At 33.9% G+C, this 21,464-nt stretch overlaps 3 protein-coding genes across 4 annotated transcripts; 1 reads left to right on the top strand and 2 right to left on the bottom strand.

Annotated features, from left to right (window-relative positions):
- Positions 1-1,800: 1,800 nt before the first annotated feature.
- On the bottom strand, positions 1,801-6,328 carry LOC144568672 (ubiquitin-conjugating enzyme E2-17 kDa). 2 transcript variants are annotated; one of them, XM_078319044.1, is made up of 5 exons: positions 6,123-6,328; positions 5,928-6,024; positions 4,197-4,324; positions 2,673-2,777; positions 1,801-2,118 (listed from the first exon to the last, which is right to left on the bottom strand). In XM_078319044.1, the coding sequence occupies exons 2-5, from the start codon at positions 5,995-5,997 to the stop codon at positions 1,975-1,977; spliced, it is 447 nt and encodes a 148-aa protein (XP_078175170.1). In that variant the 5' UTR covers positions 5,998-6,024; positions 6,123-6,328; the 3' UTR covers positions 1,801-1,974. The 2 variants fall into 2 exon arrangements, with proteins under 2 accessions (XP_078175170.1, XP_078175169.1); XM_078319043.1 differs by lacking the exon at positions 6,123-6,328 and having other exon boundaries at positions 5,928-6,115.
- An 8,492-nt stretch (positions 6,329-14,820) lies between these two features.
- On the top strand, positions 14,821-16,008 carry LOC144568671 (myosin heavy chain-like protein). Its single transcript, XM_078319042.1, has 4 exons — positions 14,821-15,076; positions 15,149-15,467; positions 15,572-15,630; positions 15,749-16,008. The coding sequence occupies exons 1-4, from the start codon at positions 14,875-14,877 to the stop codon at positions 15,787-15,789; spliced, it is 621 nt and encodes a 206-aa protein (XP_078175168.1). The 5' UTR covers positions 14,821-14,874; the 3' UTR covers positions 15,790-16,008.
- A 255-nt stretch (positions 16,009-16,263) lies between these two features.
- LOC144568670 (putative inactive receptor kinase At4g23740) lies at positions 16,264-19,957 on the bottom strand. Its single transcript, XM_078319041.1, has 4 exons — positions 18,910-19,957; positions 18,099-18,480; positions 17,163-17,607; positions 16,264-16,681 (listed from the first exon to the last, which is right to left on the bottom strand). The coding sequence occupies exons 1-4, from the start codon at positions 19,774-19,776 to the stop codon at positions 16,501-16,503; spliced, it is 1,875 nt and encodes a 624-aa protein (XP_078175167.1). The 5' UTR covers positions 19,777-19,957; the 3' UTR covers positions 16,264-16,500.
- Between the last annotated feature and the right edge of the window lie 1,507 nt (positions 19,958-21,464).

The raw sequence follows: 21,464 nt of genomic DNA, 5'->3' as shown, positions 1-21,464 counted from the left end.
TTGTATCAGAATTAGAGCTGCACAAAAAACTCGTAGCTCGTGATTCGATTGAGCTTGATTCAAAAAAACGTCCGTTTCGAAATAAATTAAACCAACTCAGTTCTGAAACAAATTAGATTCAGTTTAGTTTGAAATTGGTTTGAATCGAACTCTACCTGAGTCTGACTCGGTTCAAAACTCTTTTTTTTTTAGTTCTAAATCCTACTTCAATTTCGAACCAGTTTGGTTCAAAACTAATTCGAATCGCACCAAATTAAACTCGAACTGTTCTTTTTAGTTCGAAATCCTGCTTTAATTTCAAACTAGTTCAGTTTGAACTCGAACTGAGTTAAGTTCGATTCGTTTGCAGCCCTAGATTCGAAACCAGAAGAGGCTATTATTTGTTTGGTTTCACAGTGTCCATAATTGAAAAAAAATAATGTACTTTTTTTGGTAGATAATACATAGGTTATGAAAATTTGAGTTCCCTCATCGTTTGAAATAATTATGTTATTCTTAAATAGAAGAGCAGACACCTGAAGCAATTTGATTGCAGATCTTATATTTTTTAGTAAGGAAAATTTACGCAGCAAATAGTCAATGGTGGGTTTTCTAAAGGCCACATTATTGCATAGTGGATTATAGAAATTTTTACTTTTTTGTATTTTGAAGAGCCTAATATTAGTAAGATTCAAACATTATTTTAATATAGTAATTTTGTATTTCATTTCCTCCTCTTTTCCTTTTTTTTTTTTTATCTCTCATTATTTTTAAATAGAATATCCAAATGAAGAAGTGATGTGTAAAAGCACTTCTCCCCAAGTAAAAAAAAAAAATCTAAAGACCACAGCAAATTGGCAATCATGGTGCATTCAAGTGGCCAACTAGAATATTTTAGAGAACCAAGAAACTAGCTGACAAGATAGGCATCCCCACACACTATGGATTGGTAGGATTTGTTGATTACAATTTACAAAGTTCAAAATGCAGGATTTTGGGCTCCTTGGAAATGTAAAAAAGGAAGATTTCTCAAGCCCAGTAATGGGCCCCGATTCTTTTGAAATGAGAAACAGTGTTTTAGTTGTAAATAAATTTGAATCCCAATTGATTGTTGTATACTTGTATCTGTTCTCAATGTCTTTCGTTTTAACATGATTTTTTTTTTATATCTTTTTAGTGAAAGAATTATACAATTTTGATGTCCTTCGGACTTTGGTACCTTTAAAAAACTGGTTAAAATGGCCGTAGAATAAAGGCATATGTATGATTCGACATATTGAAAATCCTTTCCCATGAATAAATTTTGAAGCGCAAAGAAGAATTTCATATGCTCCTTTAACGAAAAGCACAAGAAAACAAAGGTACAGACCACAAGAATAACAACATCAACTCAACATACATAACCCCATTAAAAGGGAGGCCCATATCCTCTGGCCTCCTCTCACTTTATAATAGATGCATAAAATTCAATTTTATAATCTTCCCTCAAAAGCCGAATAGCAACAAGTTAAAATTCTATTTTCGTTTGTGACTGATGTGAGATTAGAAATGAATTTCCTGTTTGTCTCTAACAGGTAGTAATTTCTATTATTATTTTGTCCAAAGAATTACTTCGATCTGTAGCTGTAATTTTGTCTTGTACAAGTACAACTATCATATCACCGTTTTCTTTTATTTTAATTTCCACTTGGAATAGAAAAACTATCGGTGAAGACTTCAAAAATATCGAAGTTTCAATGCAATCTATTACCAAAGCACCAAACTGTAGATTTTTTTTATTTTTTTTTATTTGCTTTTTTACTTTCACTGACAACATAGGCCTTTTCAGTTTTCATTCTTCAAATACCTTGAAGTCACGGATCAATTTGCACATCACATTTCACACAGAAGTACAGAACAACACTACTTGTCAAACTTTAAAAAATAGATAACATAGAGGGTACTAAAAAGGCCACAACAAATTCTAGTTCGTTTGAATTTTAATGCGAATATTTTTTAGCCCATGGCATATTTCTGGGTCCAGCTACGGGCGGTGGTCTCGTATTTGGTACGGTCCGTTTTGTACATGTGTGCAATTTCAGGCACCAAGGGGTCATCTGGGTTTGGATCCGTTAGCAATGAGCAAATTGAAAGCAGAACCTAGAAATGGAGAACAAAAATGAGATCAACAACATGTACTAATAAGAGTTCAGTTCAGACTTCAGACCAACTATTTTTCAATTTAAAATTTTTCAGACCCATTAGCAATAATTGATAGTTTAACACTAACAACACAACTCAGGTACTTAGGGTTTGCAACTTTGCAGTCAGAGTGTGATGCTTAAGTAAGAATTGACTAAATATCCAATATTAAAAATAATTATCATAAAAAACCCTGGAATAGTTTGTGGCATTCGCCATCATCTAAAGATTTGAGTATCACAACACACAAATATTGTGATACTTTATTAACTACTAAGTTTTAACCTTTTTTGAAAATTTAAGTGGTTTAATAACAAACTTATTCATTTCTAAACTGCATATGCAGGATTACGGGTTAGGCTTTATGGTTTTGGGTTCCTGGTATCTGAACTCATTACTGGATACAGGCAAATATTGCAGTAGTCAGATTTTGAAGCAGCCCCATTAAATTAAGATAGCAGAACATGCAGTTGATAATTAGGAGAATAAAAAGGAGGAAAAAGGAAAATTACCTTAGAAATGGTGAGAGCAGGGCTCCACTGTTCTTTCAAGATGTCAAGGCAAATGCTGCCATTGCTGTTGATATTTGGGTGAAACACTTTTGTCTTGAACGAAACCTAGAAGCAAATGAGAAATGTCTCTTGTTATAATTTCTTTAAAAAAATAGTACTTGCAAAAAAGATTTTCACCACTATGTTTATTTTTTAGTTAGAAGATAATTACCTTCAACATATAAAAAGGCTACAAATTGGCAGCACTTTGGTTGCAATACTCAACAGAGAACCCATTTCAAAATTGGATTTATTGTTGCAAAAATACTCTAAATTTTACCCACAATGCAATAAGAAAACAAATGTTGACAAAATATTTTTATAAATTTTACAAATAACCAACAGTTAAAAACAAATGTTGACAAAACTGGTAAGCAGCCCTTAACTTCAATTAAATAACTTTGTTACAGGAACAAAAACTCAACATCCAACATATAAATCTGATAATTCCAACTACCGATCAGGTTGGATTCAGAGAAATCAAAGATAACTATACAAGAATTAGTAAAATGTCAACATTCAGCAGCACCCATCTTTTACATTCCGTAAACCAAATGTTGGGTACTGGTTGCAAATTACTCGAGTATTCTCAATGTTGGATGAAGATATTAGAAATATTGGAAGTCAAAGAACTTGATGCAATTGCAATCTATGAAATAATTGAACTTTCATGCACAAAAAACATTTCAAGGTAGCAGGCAGCAGCAATACACTTTGGCCCCATCACCAAATTAGAACCTGATTCAAATTACATTTGGCTTTTGCCAATATAAACCCAAAAAATTAACCACACGCACTTTCTTGATAGTAAAATGACCTATACTCAAGGCTATAGCGCTCTTGTAGCTATAGCTCAATAGAAATTTATTTCAGTTGGCTTTCTATTTTATAAATCCAGTAACAAGTATAACTAGGTCAGAACATACCCAACCTTTCTAGCATTTTAACTGCTAGCAAATTTTGAAGGCATGCTCCCAAGTTTTGAGCAAAGAAGGAAAAGGAGGGTGAATAAATTGGTTATGCAGAAAAATTGAGGGAATAAATCTTAAAAACTCCATATAAAGTAATTCACCCTATTTTCTGTAATTAATTTCGATTCACCTCGTGATATTGGAAATTGGGAGCAAGGATGAATGATTTGGATTTTATCTTGTAGTTCATTCCATACCAAAATTAATCATCTTTGCCAGTCTTAGAAAGATATGTCATAAACATGGAAAAATCAAACAAACCACCGAGAACAACCCTAACTGAGCATAGATCAAGCCGCATTTTTGAAAGCTACTGTGAAAGTAGTACAAACTTCTTGGCGTAATTTAAAGAAAAACCTTTATGTTTAATAGCCAATTATATTTTTACCATCCAGAAGAAAAAGAGCAGCCTGTAAAACCTAATTAGTAATTTTAACAATTCCTAGGTGCCTGTAAAACCTAATTAGCCAATTATATTTTTACCATAGAAAAGTGGTCTAATTTTTCAAATTACCTTTGGTGGCTTAAATGGGTAGTCAGGAGGGAAGTGGATTGAGACAAGGAAAACACCACCAGCATAGGGGCTATCAGGTGGGCCCATGATCGTGGCTTGCCAGTGAAACATGTCCTCCGCGACCGGACCTTTACATTTCCAATAAAAATAACTGTCAGTTACGCAATGAAAACAAAATTTGAAGCACAATTGGCAAATATAGGAGTTTGGGCCACCTACTTATAGATTGAGGAGAAAAAAGGTGACACTGGCAAAGACAACATTGAGTTAATGCAGAAACATTCTACAACTACTTATTGAAAATGTTCCTTCATCCAATTCTTCTGATATTTTGGTTGCATTAAATATTCAAACTTCACAAAAGCAAAAAACATAGGGAAAAGAAAAGAAAACCCTTGTATTTAAAAGAAGCAGAGAAAACAAAATGAATAATTAAATATACGGAAGCTCGATGCAAAATGAGAACTTATTTTATAGTGTCTAGCAAGTAGCAACCTAGTTCATGCCTGAAGATACTATAGTTCAAGAACTCCAATCAAGTCTAATAAAACATATTATCTTATAAGAAAAAGGATCCAGTACCAACATACCACTAAGTAGCTATACTATAAGATGTGGTGCCCACATTATCATTTATGCCAATCAATTGTGAGTTGCCTTTTTGGACTTGTCATTGCATCCACTTTTGTACCGTTACATTATAATTCATTAGCTCTGTTATATATAATCTTTACTGCTTATTTACACAGCAAAGTTCCCTATTGAACTAGAAATGTAATAACCATTATGGATGTTTCACAATTAATACGCTTTTGAACCAATTGTGGAACAAATATTTTATACTGGATCTCTACAATTATTGACAAAGGTTTAGTTAAGCCTGTAACAAGTATAAATGAATGATTATGTACCCCATTCTTACTTCAACATTAATTATTTATATCAACCTTAAACGCTAACGTTTTAGTAGATGTCCGTACTAATTAATGTTAGGAAAGTTGATATACAAGTGACAGAAACAGATTTTAAACAACACACATTGCATTTCACCTCATACTAATGTAGCTTCCATCCTGGCAAAGAACAAAATTACTAACTTTGAATAATTAAATTGAAATGTAAAACTAAATTATGCAATGTTGAAGTACAACTAGGAGACAGAATCATACATATGTCTTTTAAACACACCAAAATATGCAACTAAGATTATGTACCACAAAAAGATCCAACCAAAAGTTCCCCAGTCCTATTTTACTAAATAAGTTTTAGTTTTCTTCATTCTTTGTTCATACAGAGGTTGCCGTTAACAGGGACATAATTAATTTCAGATGCCTATGTTCGCTGTAGACAGACAAGGCAAATCAGTTTCAGTTATAATAAGAAAGAAAACAATGCACTCGTAGTTTCTTTCATTCTCTTTTTTTATACAAGGGCTGCCGTTAACAGAGAACAATTCTTTCCAGATGCCTGTGTTCTCCTCTCTGTAGAGAGAGGGGGCAAATAAGTTTCGGTTATAAAAAGAAAGAAAACTATACACTCGTAGGACAACGTTGTAGCTCCTTGTGACAACGGAAATGGAAATAACTAGTAAAATTCAATAATTTAACCTATTAAAGAGATTTTAACAACTAAAAACCAGATAAATATACAGATCTAAGCGGTGCCGAACAGATTTTCAACTAATTACATAATTTCAAGCTAGATCGAAAAAAAAAAACCAGAGAAAAATACCAGCACTGCACGAAGTGGGGGGATCCTTTTGCAGATCCTTGAGCTCCTTCAAAATACGCTTGGATGCCATGACGAAATCACCGAGGTTGCGCTAGATCTGAAACAATAAATCTATTATCTTCGAGCGTAGCAGATCAATCAAGAGAGAAATCGAGTTAGAGAAACAGAACGACAAGCTAGAAATGTTAATAATACCTAAAGGTCGGTCGAATCGGAGATATATAGCGCACACCACACGGTTTGAAGAAGAATCGAAGAAATGCGAAAGAGAAAAAGGAAAGGGTAAGGAAGAGGTGAGGTGCCCTATTATACGATGCGTATGCGCGTAGATAATGTTTAATACATTAATTGTTCTCTTTAGCTAAATATACTCCAATTGTTAGTTTGAGTTTGGTGTTTGCACCACGCATCACTGACAGTGGGATCCATTTAATTACAACACCCTACATTTCAGTGACGTTCGGCATGCCCGTAGGTGTATCTTGAGTCTTAACAAACAAAAACTGTTTTGAAAGCATCAAGTCTAAATTGACGCCAATACCTTACGAATTATACGAATGAAATGACGTGGACAATTATAAGTGGATCATTGGACGGAGTTGGAACAGATCCTTCAGTAATGCCATGCCACGTATTCGTAGTATATAATATGTCAAAAAGTACGAACACACATAACAGGAATCTGACTTGTCTGATACCATGCTAGTAAGATTCTGTGGAGTTTGAGAAAGTGAATGTAGCACAATTGACTAGAAAAATATCCTAGAGTTGTTATATCTAAAAGTTGAGAGTTCGATTCTCCCTCGCGAACCTTAGTAGCTACTACCAAGTTTTCAAAAAAAAAAAAAGATTTTGTGGAGTTTAATAGCAAAGCTGGGCTTTCAGAAGCGTCGATTTGTGACCATTTCCATTTCCCTTCTCCTCTCCAGTTGGAATTGGATTTTCTCAAAGGGCTTTGGATAAATTTGGTCCAATACCGGACATAAACCGTACGATTGGCCTCAAAGTTCGCGGTAAAGATTTAGAACTTGATAAATTAAAATGGTAAATCTAAACCGTCAATGTGAAATTGACATGTATCAAACAGTCTGAATCTGGCTATGGACAAGGCTTTGTCTAAAGCCCTTTGGACAAAATCCCCACTGTCTCCAGTTACGTTAGAGTGCTTATCCTCTGAGATATCTCATATTTTGCGTGAGCGACGTGTCCGGTGCCTATTCGGGGATAGTGCAGGGGGATTATTATTTGAGCCTTGAGATTCGAGTAGAAGTATTTGAACGGTTGAAATTTTCCAAAAAGTTATGCAAAATTTGAGGTATCTCAGAGGATGCGAATTCGTTACGTTGACCATAGTTTTCAGAAGATGACTGAGTTGTACGAAACTCCCATTAGATGGACAACATCGGACCGTTGGTGAAAAATCCTAAAGCTCTGATCTAAACCAACTCTTGTCTGATCGGAACGACGCAACCACATAGAAAAGGTTAAAGAGAAATTTTGCTCCCCAATTGAAATCTCACCGCGTGTGATTTGAAATAGTAGTGTTGAATTGAATTGATCTATGGTTGAAAATTGAAATAGTAGCTTCCATTCCAATTAGCTTTGCGTCTGGAATAATGTTTCCATTTCATGCTTTTGTATTGAAACTTTCCGATTAAATTGAATCATAGATATGAACTGAGCAATTACCTGTTTCAAACCTTGATATATTTAAGGAAATAAGAACTCAGTTATACATTATTTAATGCGAAATTAAATATATCAATCAAAACATCGGTATTTGAATTATTCAATTGAAAGTTCAAAATAATATTCTTTAAGACTAACTTTTCAACATTTTTTTTATAAATGTTTAATTATTTTCTTTTAATCTTGAGAGATTTGTTGGGCTGATGAAGTGTGTCCGAGATAATACTAGAATTGTATTTCCGTAAATGTGTTGGAGAATGAATTTAATTTTCATTAAGAGAAATTCTTTAAACAAATGCAATACCAAAAATTATATGAAAATTTTAATCGATGATCAAATTACCAATAAATTAATTTCATATGTTAAATTATGTATATCTCACATATTGATAAACATTTACAGGTAAAAAGTTTCCATATTTTTAAATTAATAATTATGAATTATATTCCCAACCATTAAAAATAATTGATGATTTGCCATAACTCAAAAATATTAAAATTGGACTATCTTTATAATAAATTATAAAATCATCTTAATTCTCAATAAATAGTGCTTTCTTATCCAAGTTGCTCTTCAGGACAATACGATAGAAGCAAAGCAAAGTTTGAAAATTGAAAATTTCGTAAATTTCATTCTCTTTCATTCTCTTACAGATCACGACATGGTTTCCGACTTACCGTCGGTGTCATATTAGCAAAAATTAATTTGACCATTGAATAGCTGCCGTACACGTCTTTCTATCCATTTCAAAAAATTTAATAATATTTATAGAATCACATATAGTGCTACTATAGGACTATAACGTGCTAAGTGCCGATAACATTATAAATTCTATGATCTGAAAATGCTATAGCGACGTTATATATAACACGCTATTTAGAACCTTGTAGAGATTTAGTTGGGTTCAAATTCTCGAAAGTATCTTAGTCTATAAAAAATATACTATGAATATTACTAGGGTATGAGAGAAGTAAAAAGTAATAATGAAATATTTTACAAAAGAGTCTGGAGATTAAGGATGACAAGGCAAAGTAGAATCTTAGTCTATTAAAATTTAAATAAAATTTACGTAGATATACAGGATATTGAAATTTGATAAGTATATATTTGAATTTAAGCAAAAACATTTTTAAATTGTGAACATTCAAGAGACAAGCATATAATTTATCATTATGTAAAAAAATAAAGATTTAAATAGCGTTTATTGCATCATGCATGGTGGAATGGTTGAAAAAACGACGCTATTATTATGTTGTGCCGCTATAGTACTGATAACGCCATAGTTTTTATGATCCAAAAATACTATAGCGCGCTATTTAGAGCTCTGATAAAAATAATATGAGCTTGCTTTATTATTTATATATTTTGTATAAAAAATATAAATGTCAAGCCTTCTAAATTTCAATATTTAAAAAGAATTATTGTCCGAATTTTTACTTGAGACATTTTATAAAAAAAAATGTATTATCTTCTGCTACTGAATCAGATATTAATTCTCACTTTTTTATATTATATATATCGAGCAAATCTAGCGTGTGTTGTACTCACTAAGAGAATTTGATAAGCATGTCTTTAAAAACCTACTGAATTGACTTTAAACGACAGATATAAACCGTTGAAATCCATCTTCATCTCAAGTGAATGAGTGTTGCATGTCCGTGCAAAATTTTGAAATTTTTGAATTCATTCAGTACAACGTTAAGCAGTTAAAAAAATATTTTTTATAAGTTATTTTATGCATCTATTTTTCATCATTTTTTTACTGCTCGACTTTGTATTAAATGAATTCAAAGTTTTAAAAAAATTACACGCACGTGCATCAATTGTGAAATACATGAATTTCAACAGTTTGAATTCATCATTAAAAACCAATTCAATAAATTTTTGAAATTATACACATCAAACATTCTTAATGAACACAACACACGCTAGATTTACTCATACACGTCAATCAATCAACATCCATATATCACTGAATCGCTGTCTTATTATTAGGGGTGGCAACGAGCTGGGTCTAGCTTGAACTTGTCAAGAGTTGGCTCATCCGAGTTACGAGCGAGCTGTCTTGAAGGGTCCGAACTAAAATCTCAGCTTGAAATCATCACGAGCTGAACCGAGCTAGCTCACGAGCCGACCAACTGGCTCGTTGGGTCCGGTTGTATATTGTTTTAAGAAAAAAAAAATTTCTACAATTTTTTTGAATGGAGCTAGCTAGACCGAGCTAGACAATATAAGAATGCACACATATTCATAGAAATTCACAAATTGATGCCTAGCCGAGTTAGCTCGCAAGTTGACAAGCAAACTAAATCCCAGCTTAAACTCGTTAATTCTAGACCGAACTAATATCAAGCTGACTCGTTAAGAACTCAGTCAGTCCGGTAATAAACAAAGTGTTACCAAACAAATGAGATGCGATAAGTATTTTTTGCCGCCCCTACATAAGATAAGATACCAAGACACACCTTTTGAATTGCGGTGACCTTTCACCTTACCAATCAAGTCTGGTATCATATTCGCCTATATACACTGGATTCTGGTATGGACAAATTGAGTTGTATCCGCGTTGGATCAAAATATTTTTGGTGGGTCTTAAGCTTTTCTATTTGCTATATTTAAATCAGACCTTAGATTGACAGTTCAACAAAGAATATCAGAAGTATAGAGTTTTTAATGTTATTGTTTTTTTATTGAATAAGCTCCATACCATAAAATATGACATAACCATTCATAAATTTACATCCGCTGCCAAACTATATATGATTTGATTTTTTTTTTTGGTTCAAAGTCCTATGTGATATTTCATTAATCATGACAAAATCAGTTACATAACGTTTTGTACTAGTACATACAATATTTATACCAGTGCTTACACTATTACAACTGAAACCTATTTACATAAATAGACAAGAAAAATCAGAAAAAGAAAAAGATAGAACCAAGAGTTACTGATTTACTGTGCTCGGATCAATATATAGTGAGCATGCAGGATTTTATGTGCTCATGTTAAAATTGGTAGATTGTGAGTCTACATAATTTATTGTCATTAATATAAATTAGTGCCGTTGTAATCAAGACAAGGCAGAGATATCCAAGAGAGCCTTCGTGCTCAAATTAATTTTATACCTGATTTATTTAAAAAAAAAATGCAGTAAAAAGAGATAAAAAAGGAGGAGAAGAAGAGGAGGTGGAGGAATGATTTGAATTAATAAACCGACTGCATAGTGCATACTATAGTTGTGATCAGTGTTTTAAAATGCGGCTTTGTTCATGCACGCGGAAGGCCATTGCATACCGCATATGCGGATTTATATATGCGAATTTTAAAATAAAAATTCACGTATATATATATATATATATAGAGTTAGGCTCGGGTGCTATGGATAGCATAGTGGCCTCTATGCTACGGCTCAATATTAGAGTTTTCAAAATCCAAACGGTCGATCCGAACCGTTCATCTTATTCTCCATATTAATATCTGCTTGGAGACCAAATTTTACATTTTTCTGAATTTTTTTACTATTTATTAAGTATTTTACAAAATTGTTGATCCAACGGTGGCTGCACAAAACAGTAAAACCGTTGGATTAGCGATTTTCAAAGTGACTTAATAAATAGTAAAAAAATTCAGAAAATTATAAAATTTAGTCTGCAAGCAGATATTAATATGGAGAATAAGATGAATGGTTCGGATCGACCGTTTGGATTTTGAAAACTCGAATATTGAGCCGTAGCATAGAGGCCACTATGCTATCCATAGCACCCCAGCCTAACTATATATATATATATATATATATATATATATATATATATATATTTATATTAATATATTTGAATTTATTTTCACATAATAACATAACCAATAATAATTTTTTGATTTTTTTTAATATAAATTTTAATTAAAATCCAATCAAATTATCAAAACCGCATGGAAAAACTGCATGGCTGCATATTCAAACCGCATGGATATTCTGAGCACAGCTGCCGACCGCATACGCACATGCGGCCCATGCGGCCGCATTTTAAAACATTGGTTGTGATGACATCACTACTATGACAACGTATACATAGTCACCACTCATTTAAGTCTAACAAAAATTGGCTGTTTTATAAAACGAAATTTCTAGAATGACTGTAACTAAAAGTCAAAAATGTCAATTTCCAAATCTGAAAAATCTAAGAGTAGAGTTAAAATATACTATTGTTGTTTTCAACTCCAATCATGTTTTGCATTTTTATTTTTGTTTCTAAAATTTAAACAGTTAATATGAATACTTCAATATAATATGTGTATTAAAATGTGCATTTAAACCAAATTTTATATTTATTGGAATCATTTCACTATTCTTCTAGATAGATACAAAATACCGTACTGAATGGTCCATATAAAATTATGAAAACAATGATTTGTATTTATCTAAAAAATAATAAAATATATAAAATTAGATCTCCAAGTACATTTATATTAAACAGTTCAGATTAACTGTTCGGACTTAAAAAAAAATACAAAGTATAATAGGAGAACAAAATGAATGATATATTATTTTGAGGAGGGTTCAAATGCATCCTATTCTTTTTCTCCGTTTTTAAAATCCGAACCGTTAGATGCGATCTATATATTAAGATGTGCTTGAAGACCAAATTTTACATTTTTTTTGAATTTTTTTACTATTTATTAAGTCACTTTGAAAAATCGCTGATCCAATGGTCCAGAAAATGTAAAATCAGCTATTTTCAAAGTGGCTTAATAAATAGTAAAAAAATTCAAAAAAATGTAAAATTTGGTCTCCAAGCACATCTTAATATATAGATCGCATCTAACGGTTCGGATTGACTATTCGGATTTTAAAAACGGAGAAATTTTTTTTAAAAGATAGGGTGCATTTGGGTGCACAAAAATTTGGGTGCATTTGAACCCTCCTCTATTATTTTTAACCCTACTTCAAATATATTGGGTATTTTATTGTTAAAACGGATATAATACAGCAAAGTACTAGAAACTATTTAGTTAGAACTTAGAACATCCACATCGCTAATTTCTTTTTGATTTGTATTCCGCACTGACAGGTTTCTTTTTAATTTCAGTGTTGTACAACGTTTATTAATTTAGAAAGTCTGCTTATTAAGAAAATGTTTTTTTTTTATTCCACCGTTGTAGATGCTCTTAGATTTAGTACGGAGCATGAACCATCTTCGGTTTGTGATTTGAGAATAATTAGGCAATTTTATAATTTTATAATTTTATAATTTTAAATATAATGTGAATTACAAATAATTCGTTTTTTATTATACACATATTTTATCGAAATAATAAATTTTGAAAATTTTAGTAACTTTATCAAATAAATAGTATGTTGTCTTACGATTCAGCAAATTCAAAAATAATTTAGAAAAGTGCTGAAAAAAAATATGAATATAATACAAATGATTTTTGGAAACCTTGTTTCTAGGGAACATTGATTAATGCCGTAATGGGTCGGAACCTAACCCGCCTCAAGCATGTCAGGTTCAATCATGTTTTTTTTTTTTTTTTCATTTCTCTTTTCTTTATGTCCCCACACTAATTATTATGTGCTTTGAGATTCGTGCAGAGCGCATTTAAACGGTTGGGATTTTCCATAAAGTCACGCAAAGTTTAAGATATCTCAGAGGATACTAATTCAATTATTACGTGCTGTTTGATATCACGTGGGTACGAATACAATATAATTACTAAAGAAGGCTTTCAAAACCTAATATTTGATATAGTGATAACAATTCTTTTTTTTTTTTTCTCGTGAAGATGGTTCAAGCTCAAAAGGAGGGATACGAATCTGCTGAAATCCGAGGTCATTACTGTTCACCCTGAAATCTCTGCAATCTGAATTCAGTCGTCGAACTGTGTTTGAGATATGTGTAAGGAAAAATCAACTGTTTCGAGATGCGTTCTCGAAAAAATTCGATGGCTAGATTTCGGATTGCAGGAATTTCAGGATGAACAGTAACCGATTTCAGAATTTCAGCTGATTTATTTCCCAAAATGATATATTTTGTAAATATTAGAGAGTTTATTAGACTAAAAAAACAATTTTGTTCACATGATATTTGAAACTTAAATGGAGATCTTTCATCTTTGTAAATAAAAGACAGTTTGATGATTTGATTTCCAAAAAAATTTCAAAAAAAAAAAAATTATTCACTATATAAAATATTATAAATTTGGAATCCGAATATAATTTTTATGTATATATTCTGAAGATGAGAGACTCACTTAGAGTTGAAAATATTTGATCCATATTCGATTCGTATTCGAAAAACTAGATGCGATATTTGATATCCAAATAGTAGATAGGGGTGTCAATGGATACGATACAGGTCGGGTGGAGGCATTTTTATACTCGTATCCGTTGTGATAACAAAAAAAAATCTTTATTCTTATCCGTCTTTTCGAATATGATACGGATCGGGTAAATGAATACAAAAGTGTCATTGACATTTCAATTTGTGCTTTCGATAAAATATTTTTCAAAACAAGAAAAAAATAAATAATAATAATGAAAATGAAAATTTAATAAAATAGAAAACTTTATTGTATCATGTATAATCTGGGGGATTGGTTAAGCTCAAAACATTTTTTCCTAGCTCCCGGAACAAATGACTCGGTTTTTCAATTTTTAAAGCTCAAACAATAGATCCAAATCGTTAGATGTTCAATATATATTAAAATGTGCTTGGAGATCAAATTTTACATTTTTTGGAATTTTTTACTATTTATTAAGAATGTTCGAAAATCGTTGTTTTTATTAAATTTCTACACCATTAAAAAACAACGATTTTCAAACCATTCTAATAAATAGTAAAAAAATTTCAAACAATGTAAAATTTGGTCTCCAAGCACATTTTATTATAGATTGAATATCTAATTATTTGAATTGACTGTTTGAACTTCGAAAATCGGCAAATCGAGTCGTTTGTTTCGGAGACTAGTAAAAAACGTTTTTGAGGTTAGTCAATTCCCCCTCTCTGTATGTGTATATGTATATAATTTCTTTTTAAGGATCCTAGTCAGACTCCACTAAGACACCTTCGCTAATGATACCACCAGCAACATTCCTCTCTTTTACCTTTTCCTTTTTTTCTCAAAACCATCAAAGTTGCATCATACGCAACAGAGACAGCTACTGTCTCCAATTCAAACATCACATAATTAATTACTATCTTATATTCTTATCCACCTAGACACGGCACAACAATTAATCTCTCTATAATTTCTCATCCATGGACAGGCTTAAACTTCTCTCTCAAAACCACCAACAAGAGAAGGATGAAGGAGAAGGCAATGGCCGAAACGAGGGGACGTTGCCGAAGCCATTCATGGGTGTTAAGGCTCGTCGGTTAGCATCCTTTCGCACGGCAGAAAAGGGTGATTATCTCGACTTAGAATCGAATGCCTTTCTCTCGGATATCTTATCAAAGCGAGGTAAATTAATAAGTTACATCGATTGTTTTTTAGATGTTCAGAAGTTTACATCGATTGTTTTCACATATTTAGGTGATCAGAAGCTCCTGTTTGCCGACAGAATAATCAAATTAACTGGATCGGGAAAAATAAAGCAGCGTGCCATGATGATAACCGACCGTGCTATATACTTAGCCGACATGGATTCATGCGCACTAAGACGAAGAATCTCGCTTGCATCGATCGATAGGTTATGCTTAAGCAAGTTAAAGGATAACTTCTTTGCTCTCATCATTCCGACCGAGTACGATTGCTTAATGGCAAGCACAAGAAAGAACGAAATTGTTTCGATTTTGGTTGAGGCGACTAAGATCAAACCGTCGTATGAAATCGGTGTGGTTTTCTCTAATAGGTAATTTGTTGGATATAATACATGTAATAATTGTTTCATGTTATCAATTGTAATTCTTTCAGGTTCTAATTATGTAGTTGTTAATTCATTGTTCTAAATTGCAGATTTGAATATCGTTCTGCTGCGAATGCAACAAAAATAATTCAATTTGAGGAAGTTGAAGGTACTCTTTAATATAGATTTCATATCCGTTATTTTGAACAAGTTACAGATCCTGTCAGTATCTATTTATTGTCTTACAAGATAAATATGCAACTGCTATATTTTCTCATTTGTTGCAGGAGGCATCAAGACAAGATTTTTAAACAAGACAAACCAATAGCAGCATATTAGTATGAAGAAGTTTGAAAATATCCAAAAAAAAAAAAAAAATTTCAATTGCTACTTTTGTTAGTATTACTTTTTATTTCTTCTTCTTTTGAGATAGGTGATTGCCATATTGTGTAAATTGCATGTTCCAATTTTTTTTTTAATAGTGGCCCAATGCTTTAGGTTACTGCTTAGATCTTGCGTTTCAATCTGGTAGAGGCGTTAAGTATTACTTTTTCTCTGTTTGGGCCGGCCCGTTATAGGCCTTTTTCAAATGGTGGGTTCATTTTATTTTTTAAAATTATTTTCTGTATGGATGAAATTATTTTCTTTCAAGGCAAACTATCTCCTGTATTTTGCACAGCTTTATAGCTCAGACAGACATTAGAATTCATATCAGCAAAGTTAAAAAGTGATTTTCTGGCTTGTTACAAGAAATTAATATTAAGATATTTAAGTATGCAAAGACATATACAAACATTACTTAGAAACTGATAAAACGACTTCAAAAATTGCATCGGCAGGTTACAAACACATTAAACCGAACTATGTTCAAATTAGACAAACAAAACCAGACCAATACTAGTTCCAATTCCTAACAATTGAGATAATTGACATAATAAAAATGAGATGGCGCAACCTATCCTCAGATAGCTATCCTATAAAGTCGTCGGTCGCTGCAGCAGCTAATAATACACAAAGAATCGCATGAATAAGGCATCTCTTAACTTGAAGCAGAGGGCCCGGCTTCTTCAACTGAAGGCCGGGTTTCACTATAAGATTGCTTGACCTCTTGTATCATCCGTGCCACATCAGCAATTTTTGGTCTCTGCTCTGGCATTCTTGCCACGCAAGTCATTGCTATCTGGAGCATCTCCACCATCTCTTCCTCTATGTTTGGGTACCTGTCAATTTTAACCATTTTCAATTTACGCAAATACTGGTTCCAATTTTTCATTTTATCTGTTAGATAAATATGACAGGCTCTTAGGGTTGTATGCATACAGCCCCACTTTGTTAACAAAACAACATCTTTCTTTTCTTCTGTAATTAGTTTAAACACATATATAGACCAAGAACTCAGATCCCAACTGCTATTGATTTTTTGACAAGACAGGTACAGACGGGTGGCTATGGCAACCATTTTTGAAAATTTTCCTTTGACTTTTGCAAGGAATATATTGTCTAAATACTTCAAAGAATAAAAAAAAATACTACATTTGTGTAATTTGGTCCAGTAACATTATGGCAATTTGAACTGGTCTCCCAATTTATACTAATTAAATTCTGCTGAGTGCTAAGATTGGCATTATTTTTAATTTTGTAATCTATATGCTGACAAGTTGACCAATCCTCACTCGGACAAAACTGTCACACTTAACATACCTCATCAGCTCTAGGTCAAAAACTTCAGCTGTCCATTCTTCCCTGACAACCGAATTGACCCATCTCACCAAATGCCCCACTTCATCGCCTCCACCACCTACCACCTGTACCGGTGACTTTCCGGTTAAAAGCTCTAAAAGTAACACTCCAAAACTGTATACATCACACGCCTGCGTAGCTTTTCTTGTATCAACTAGCTCGGGTGCACGGTAGCCCGGCGTGCGTGTCACAGGAATGACTATTGGGTTCATGAGTGGGGCTAGGCCGATGTCAGATATGCACCCGAACCGGGCTGGGTTTAGGAAGATATTAGATGATTTTATATTGCCGTGCACAAATTTTCCATTGTTTTCTGTGTGGATTCGAGCAAGACCTCTTGCGGCTCCAAGGGCGATTTTGATACGGGTCTCCCAATCAAGTGGTACTCTATCCTCTCCTCTTCTACCTGAAATGTTGGTGAATTAAAATGTTAAATAATCATATTCTTACATCTTACAAAATATTGATAATGTAATTTAGTGTCCTGCTAATTATAATAATGTTTCAAAACCTTAACAGCAAGCATTATAACAGAACCAACCAAGTAGCATAAATTAAACAGAATGTTTAATAAGGCAAAGTAGTTAGAAAGATCCCAAGTGCACAACTAATAAAGACAAAAGAATAAAAACCAATCATAAGACATCCATCATTACTAACTATGATTTGATTATTTGTAAATTGGACATGCATAAAAATCAATCATCAGACATCCATCATTACTAACTAACTATGAATTAATTATATGTTAATTGGACATGCATACCAACTTGTGCTAATTTACTAATATCACTCACGGGACATGCATGATTACAAAATGTAAAAATTGATTTTTCTAGAACTTACGGTACCAATAATCAAAAGATGATAAAAGATTTAACATATTAGAAATCATACCATGCAGTAGACTAGACACGCTCCCGCTGCTGAAATGGTCGTAAACAATCAACTTCTCATCCTTGGAATAATAATATGCTCTCAACTCTGCCACATTCTCATGCTTTATTCTCCCGATCGTCTCCATCTGCTGTTCAAAATCCTTCCTCCCAGCCCCCACATCCTTCAGCCGCTTCACAACAACTGTTGTTGCATCCTCCAAAACTGCACGGTATGTAGTACCAAAAGTGCCCTTGCCTAAAACCTCAGCCGAGGCACGCAAGAGGTCTTCAAGGTCAAAAGCGAGGGTGCACCCCTCAAAGAAGACTATTTTATTGCCTTCTTCATGCTTCCCTAATGGGGGCTTTTCTGGAGATCTCATTCGGCCCCCCTTTGATGTGCCCTGCAGTCAAAATAGACTTAGCAATAGAGTAAACTCTTTTAATAAATTATTATAAATAGCAGAAGTATTATGTGAATTTCAAAAATGACACTAGGCTAATGTCCATAGTTTTGTAGCAAAAAACCAATATATTCAAATGGACGGTTTTGCCCTCAATTATATTGAATCCAGCGCAATTGACCTTTAAGATGTCAATCAGATAATGATTTAAATTGTTGGTGTTCGCAATAATACAACTATACAAGGCAATGGAGTTACGTTTGTTTGATGTAACCTTTATTAAATCAATATTTGACAGGATCCCAATTGCAAACCAAATAACCTTTAAGAAATGTGGAGTGTTATTTCAAAAATCCCCAAGAAACCAATGCGAAGCGTCTATTATTGTGTAGCAAACCAAATAACCAACTATGTCTATAACACACTTACCTTTTCTGAAGCGGCATTGTCTCTCCTACCCCAAATTAGCACAAGCAATAACGCAATTATACCAAAGAGCAAAGCGCTTCCTCCTAAAATAATTCCCAAAATGGCTGCCTCACTAAGCTTATGCTTTTTGGCTGCGGTAGTATGCCCAATCGAAGGTGCCACCGAAGGAGACACGGCTGGTGTCAAAGGAGAATCATTCTCCGGCGACAACTTATTACCAGAAAAATCGGATTTGGGAAACCTCTTTAGTGACCTGGGCACAGTTCCATTGAGCTCATTGTTCGACAGGTTGAGAAACTGCAAATTCGGCAACTGGAGATCCGGTATCTCGCCGGAAAGAGAATTATTCGAGAGATTCAATGCCACCAGTTGCGTCAGATTCGAAATTGACGCTGGGATGTTTCCAGTGAAGTTATTAAACGAAAGATCGAGCACTGTTAGATTCTTCCAGGCGGAGAAATCCAACGGTAGAGGACCTGAGAAGGAGTTCAGTTGGAGATGTAACCCGGTAAGGGAAGTGAGGTTGGCGAAGTCGGAAGGAAACGGACCCGTGAACCCGTTAGCACGAAGACTGAGGATCTGAAGGTTGGATAGTCGGCTAAGAGTGTTCGGAGGAATCTGACCGTTGAATCCGAGCGCCGGGAGACGTACGGCCACGATACTAGATCCATCGGCGGAGCACGTGATACCTGTCCAGCTGTTGCAGACGGGCGTGGCTGGGTCCCAGTTGAGGTCACGCGAGTGCGGTGCCTGAGTAAGGAAATCGAGTAGCGCGAACTTGTCTTCGACTGGTTCGCACGAAATGAAGGTGAAGAAGGAGAGAACGAGGATGAATAATGGCGACAAAGGCATCTTCGTTTTCAACATGCTTTTTTTCTCTTTTGGAATTTAAAGAATGGGAATGGGATAAAAGGAGGAGAAGTGGGGAAGAAGGGAGCAGTGGGTTTTGCTTGTGAGAAGAGCATCAGAGAAGTAAACTCTAGGAAGAGAGAGAGAGAGAGAGAGAGAAAGAGAAAGAGAATTAATACTGGAGCGAAAATGGCGGCTTAAGGGAGGGTAGAATAGTTAAATCCGGGTTTAGAGGGAGTTGCATGTGAGGGAAGATGAACTTACAAAGACTTGGTTCAATGGACTAATTACAATGACTTATGGGACTAGCGGAGAGGTTCGGTTGGTATGGTCTAAATTCCAGGACGTGGCCGTTTTTGTGAGGGAATTAAGATGGAGTTTAATAAATGGTTGAAACCTCCCTGTATCACTTCTTTTGTAGTCGTTTATGTGGCGTGTTATTTCATTTCATGATAATAACTCGTTACGCAGTTTCATTCATTGACTGGATTGTAACGCGCACCACCGGTGAACACTGGTAAGTTATTATTTTTTTTTTGAGGAAAGTGTTTATTATTTGGAAGGTGGCGGTTGTGGTGCGAAACAGCTTTATTTTTTACTGTTTTTTTTTCCTTTTTTTTTTGACTGTCTTGTCTTTATATGGATTGGGGGGACCCGGTTGTGATGAGATATGGAAGGTTAGTTAAACCGACAGTGTAAAACAGAAATAATACAAAGCGTTGTATTATTTGCATTCCTTTTTTACCAATTAGGTAGATCAATTTATTATTTATTTGTGCATGTGCATTAATGGGGGTAAAGATTTTAACAGAGCAATTTTCGCTTCATACAGCGTACCGACTACAGAATCAAAACAGCTACATATGGTTCATGCGCTGCATGAAGCCAGAACTACTCTGTTAAAATCTTTACCCATTAATAGGGGGACAAGAAAACACATGAAGGGGTACATTCATGTCCGCTCCAATTTTCCCTTTCTTTCTTATAAAACTACTTAAATTCGAAATTAAATGCGTGACAGATATGAAGTGAACGGCTTATTAATGATGCATGAAATTTAATTTGATTAATTTGCTATCTTCTAAAAATGGACATCTCCATTTTCTAAAGAAAGAGAGAGATGGTATTAACAATCTAGGCGGGAAGAGATTAAATTAGATGATAAAGATTGAGATAAACTGATGTCGTACACGCGAGAGGATCATGGAAAAGAAAAGAGATTAAATTGATCCTTTTGCTCTTTTTGAACTTTCTCTTTTAATTTCTCTAAAGAAAAAATTGATTCGCGGGCTTTGAACTGGGTTCAAATCTCACTTGGCAAAGTGGATGTGACGTGTAAAGAAAAAACTGTCATTGTCTTTTCTAAGGATCCTCTGTGGCTGAAATAGTCTATTGTTCTATGCAGTGATAAGTTTATGAGTTGAATTGTTACTTTTAAGGACTCGTTACACTCTGGTCCATAGAAGTTTTCGACTCAAATAATCATAGTCAATTGCAGAATTCTTAACTGATTGATTGATTGGGCAAGACGGAAGAGAACTTGAGTGCGTATCCTATGAGATATCTCAACTTTTGCGTGACCGACGTGTCCGGTGCCTATTCGGGGGTGATGTAGGTGGTCAGTTATGTGTACTTTGAGATTCGTGCAGAGAGTATTTAAACGGTTGGGATTTTCCATAAAGTCACGCAAAGTTTGAGATATCTCA

Source organism: Carex rostrata, chromosome 17, assembly GCF_964058835.1.
Source record: "Carex rostrata chromosome 17, lpCarRost1.2, whole genome shotgun sequence".
NCBI lineage: Eukaryota > Viridiplantae > Streptophyta > Magnoliopsida > Poales > Cyperaceae > Carex > Carex rostrata.
The sequence above is the reverse complement of the archived record's forward strand: the minus strand, read 5'-3'. Positions and strand labels throughout refer to the sequence as shown.

Bases quoted from the DNA above. Each gene is read 5' to 3' on its own strand.
- LOC144568671 (XM_078319042.1), top strand. From the start codon at position 14,875: ATGGACAGGCTTAAACTTCTCTCTCAAAACCACCAACAAGAGAAGGAT. The intron at 15,077-15,148 runs GTAAATTAATAA...TCACATATTTAG, and splicing joins GGATATCTTATCAAAGCGAG to GTGATCAGAAGCTCCTGTTT. The intron at 15,468-15,571 runs GTAATTTGTTGG...TCTAAATTGCAG, and splicing joins GGTGTGGTTTTCTCTAATAG to ATTTGAATATCGTTCTGCTG.
- LOC144568670 (XM_078319041.1), bottom strand. From the start codon at position 19,776: ATGTTGAAAACGAAGATGCCTTTGTCGCCATTATTCATCCTCGTTCTC. The intron at 18,481-18,909 runs GTAAGTGTGTTA...TTTTGACTGCAG, and splicing joins ACAATGCCGCTTCAGAAAAG to GGCACATCAAAGGGGGGCCG. The intron at 17,608-18,098 runs GTATGATTTCTA...CCAACATTTCAG, and splicing joins CGTGTCTAGTCTACTGCATG to GTAGAAGAGGAGAGGATAGA.
- LOC144568672 (XM_078319044.1), bottom strand. From the start codon at position 5,997: ATGGCATCCAAGCGTATTTTGAAGGAGCTCAAGGATCTGCAAAAGGAT. The intron at 4,325-5,927 runs GTATTTTTCTCT...GGAAATGTAAAG, and splicing joins CCCCACTTCGTGCAGTGCTG to GTCCGGTCGCGGAGGACATG. The intron at 2,119-2,672 runs GTAATTTTCCTT...CTCCATTTCTAG, and splicing joins CTGCTCTCACCATTTCTAAG to GTTCTGCTTTCAATTTGCTC.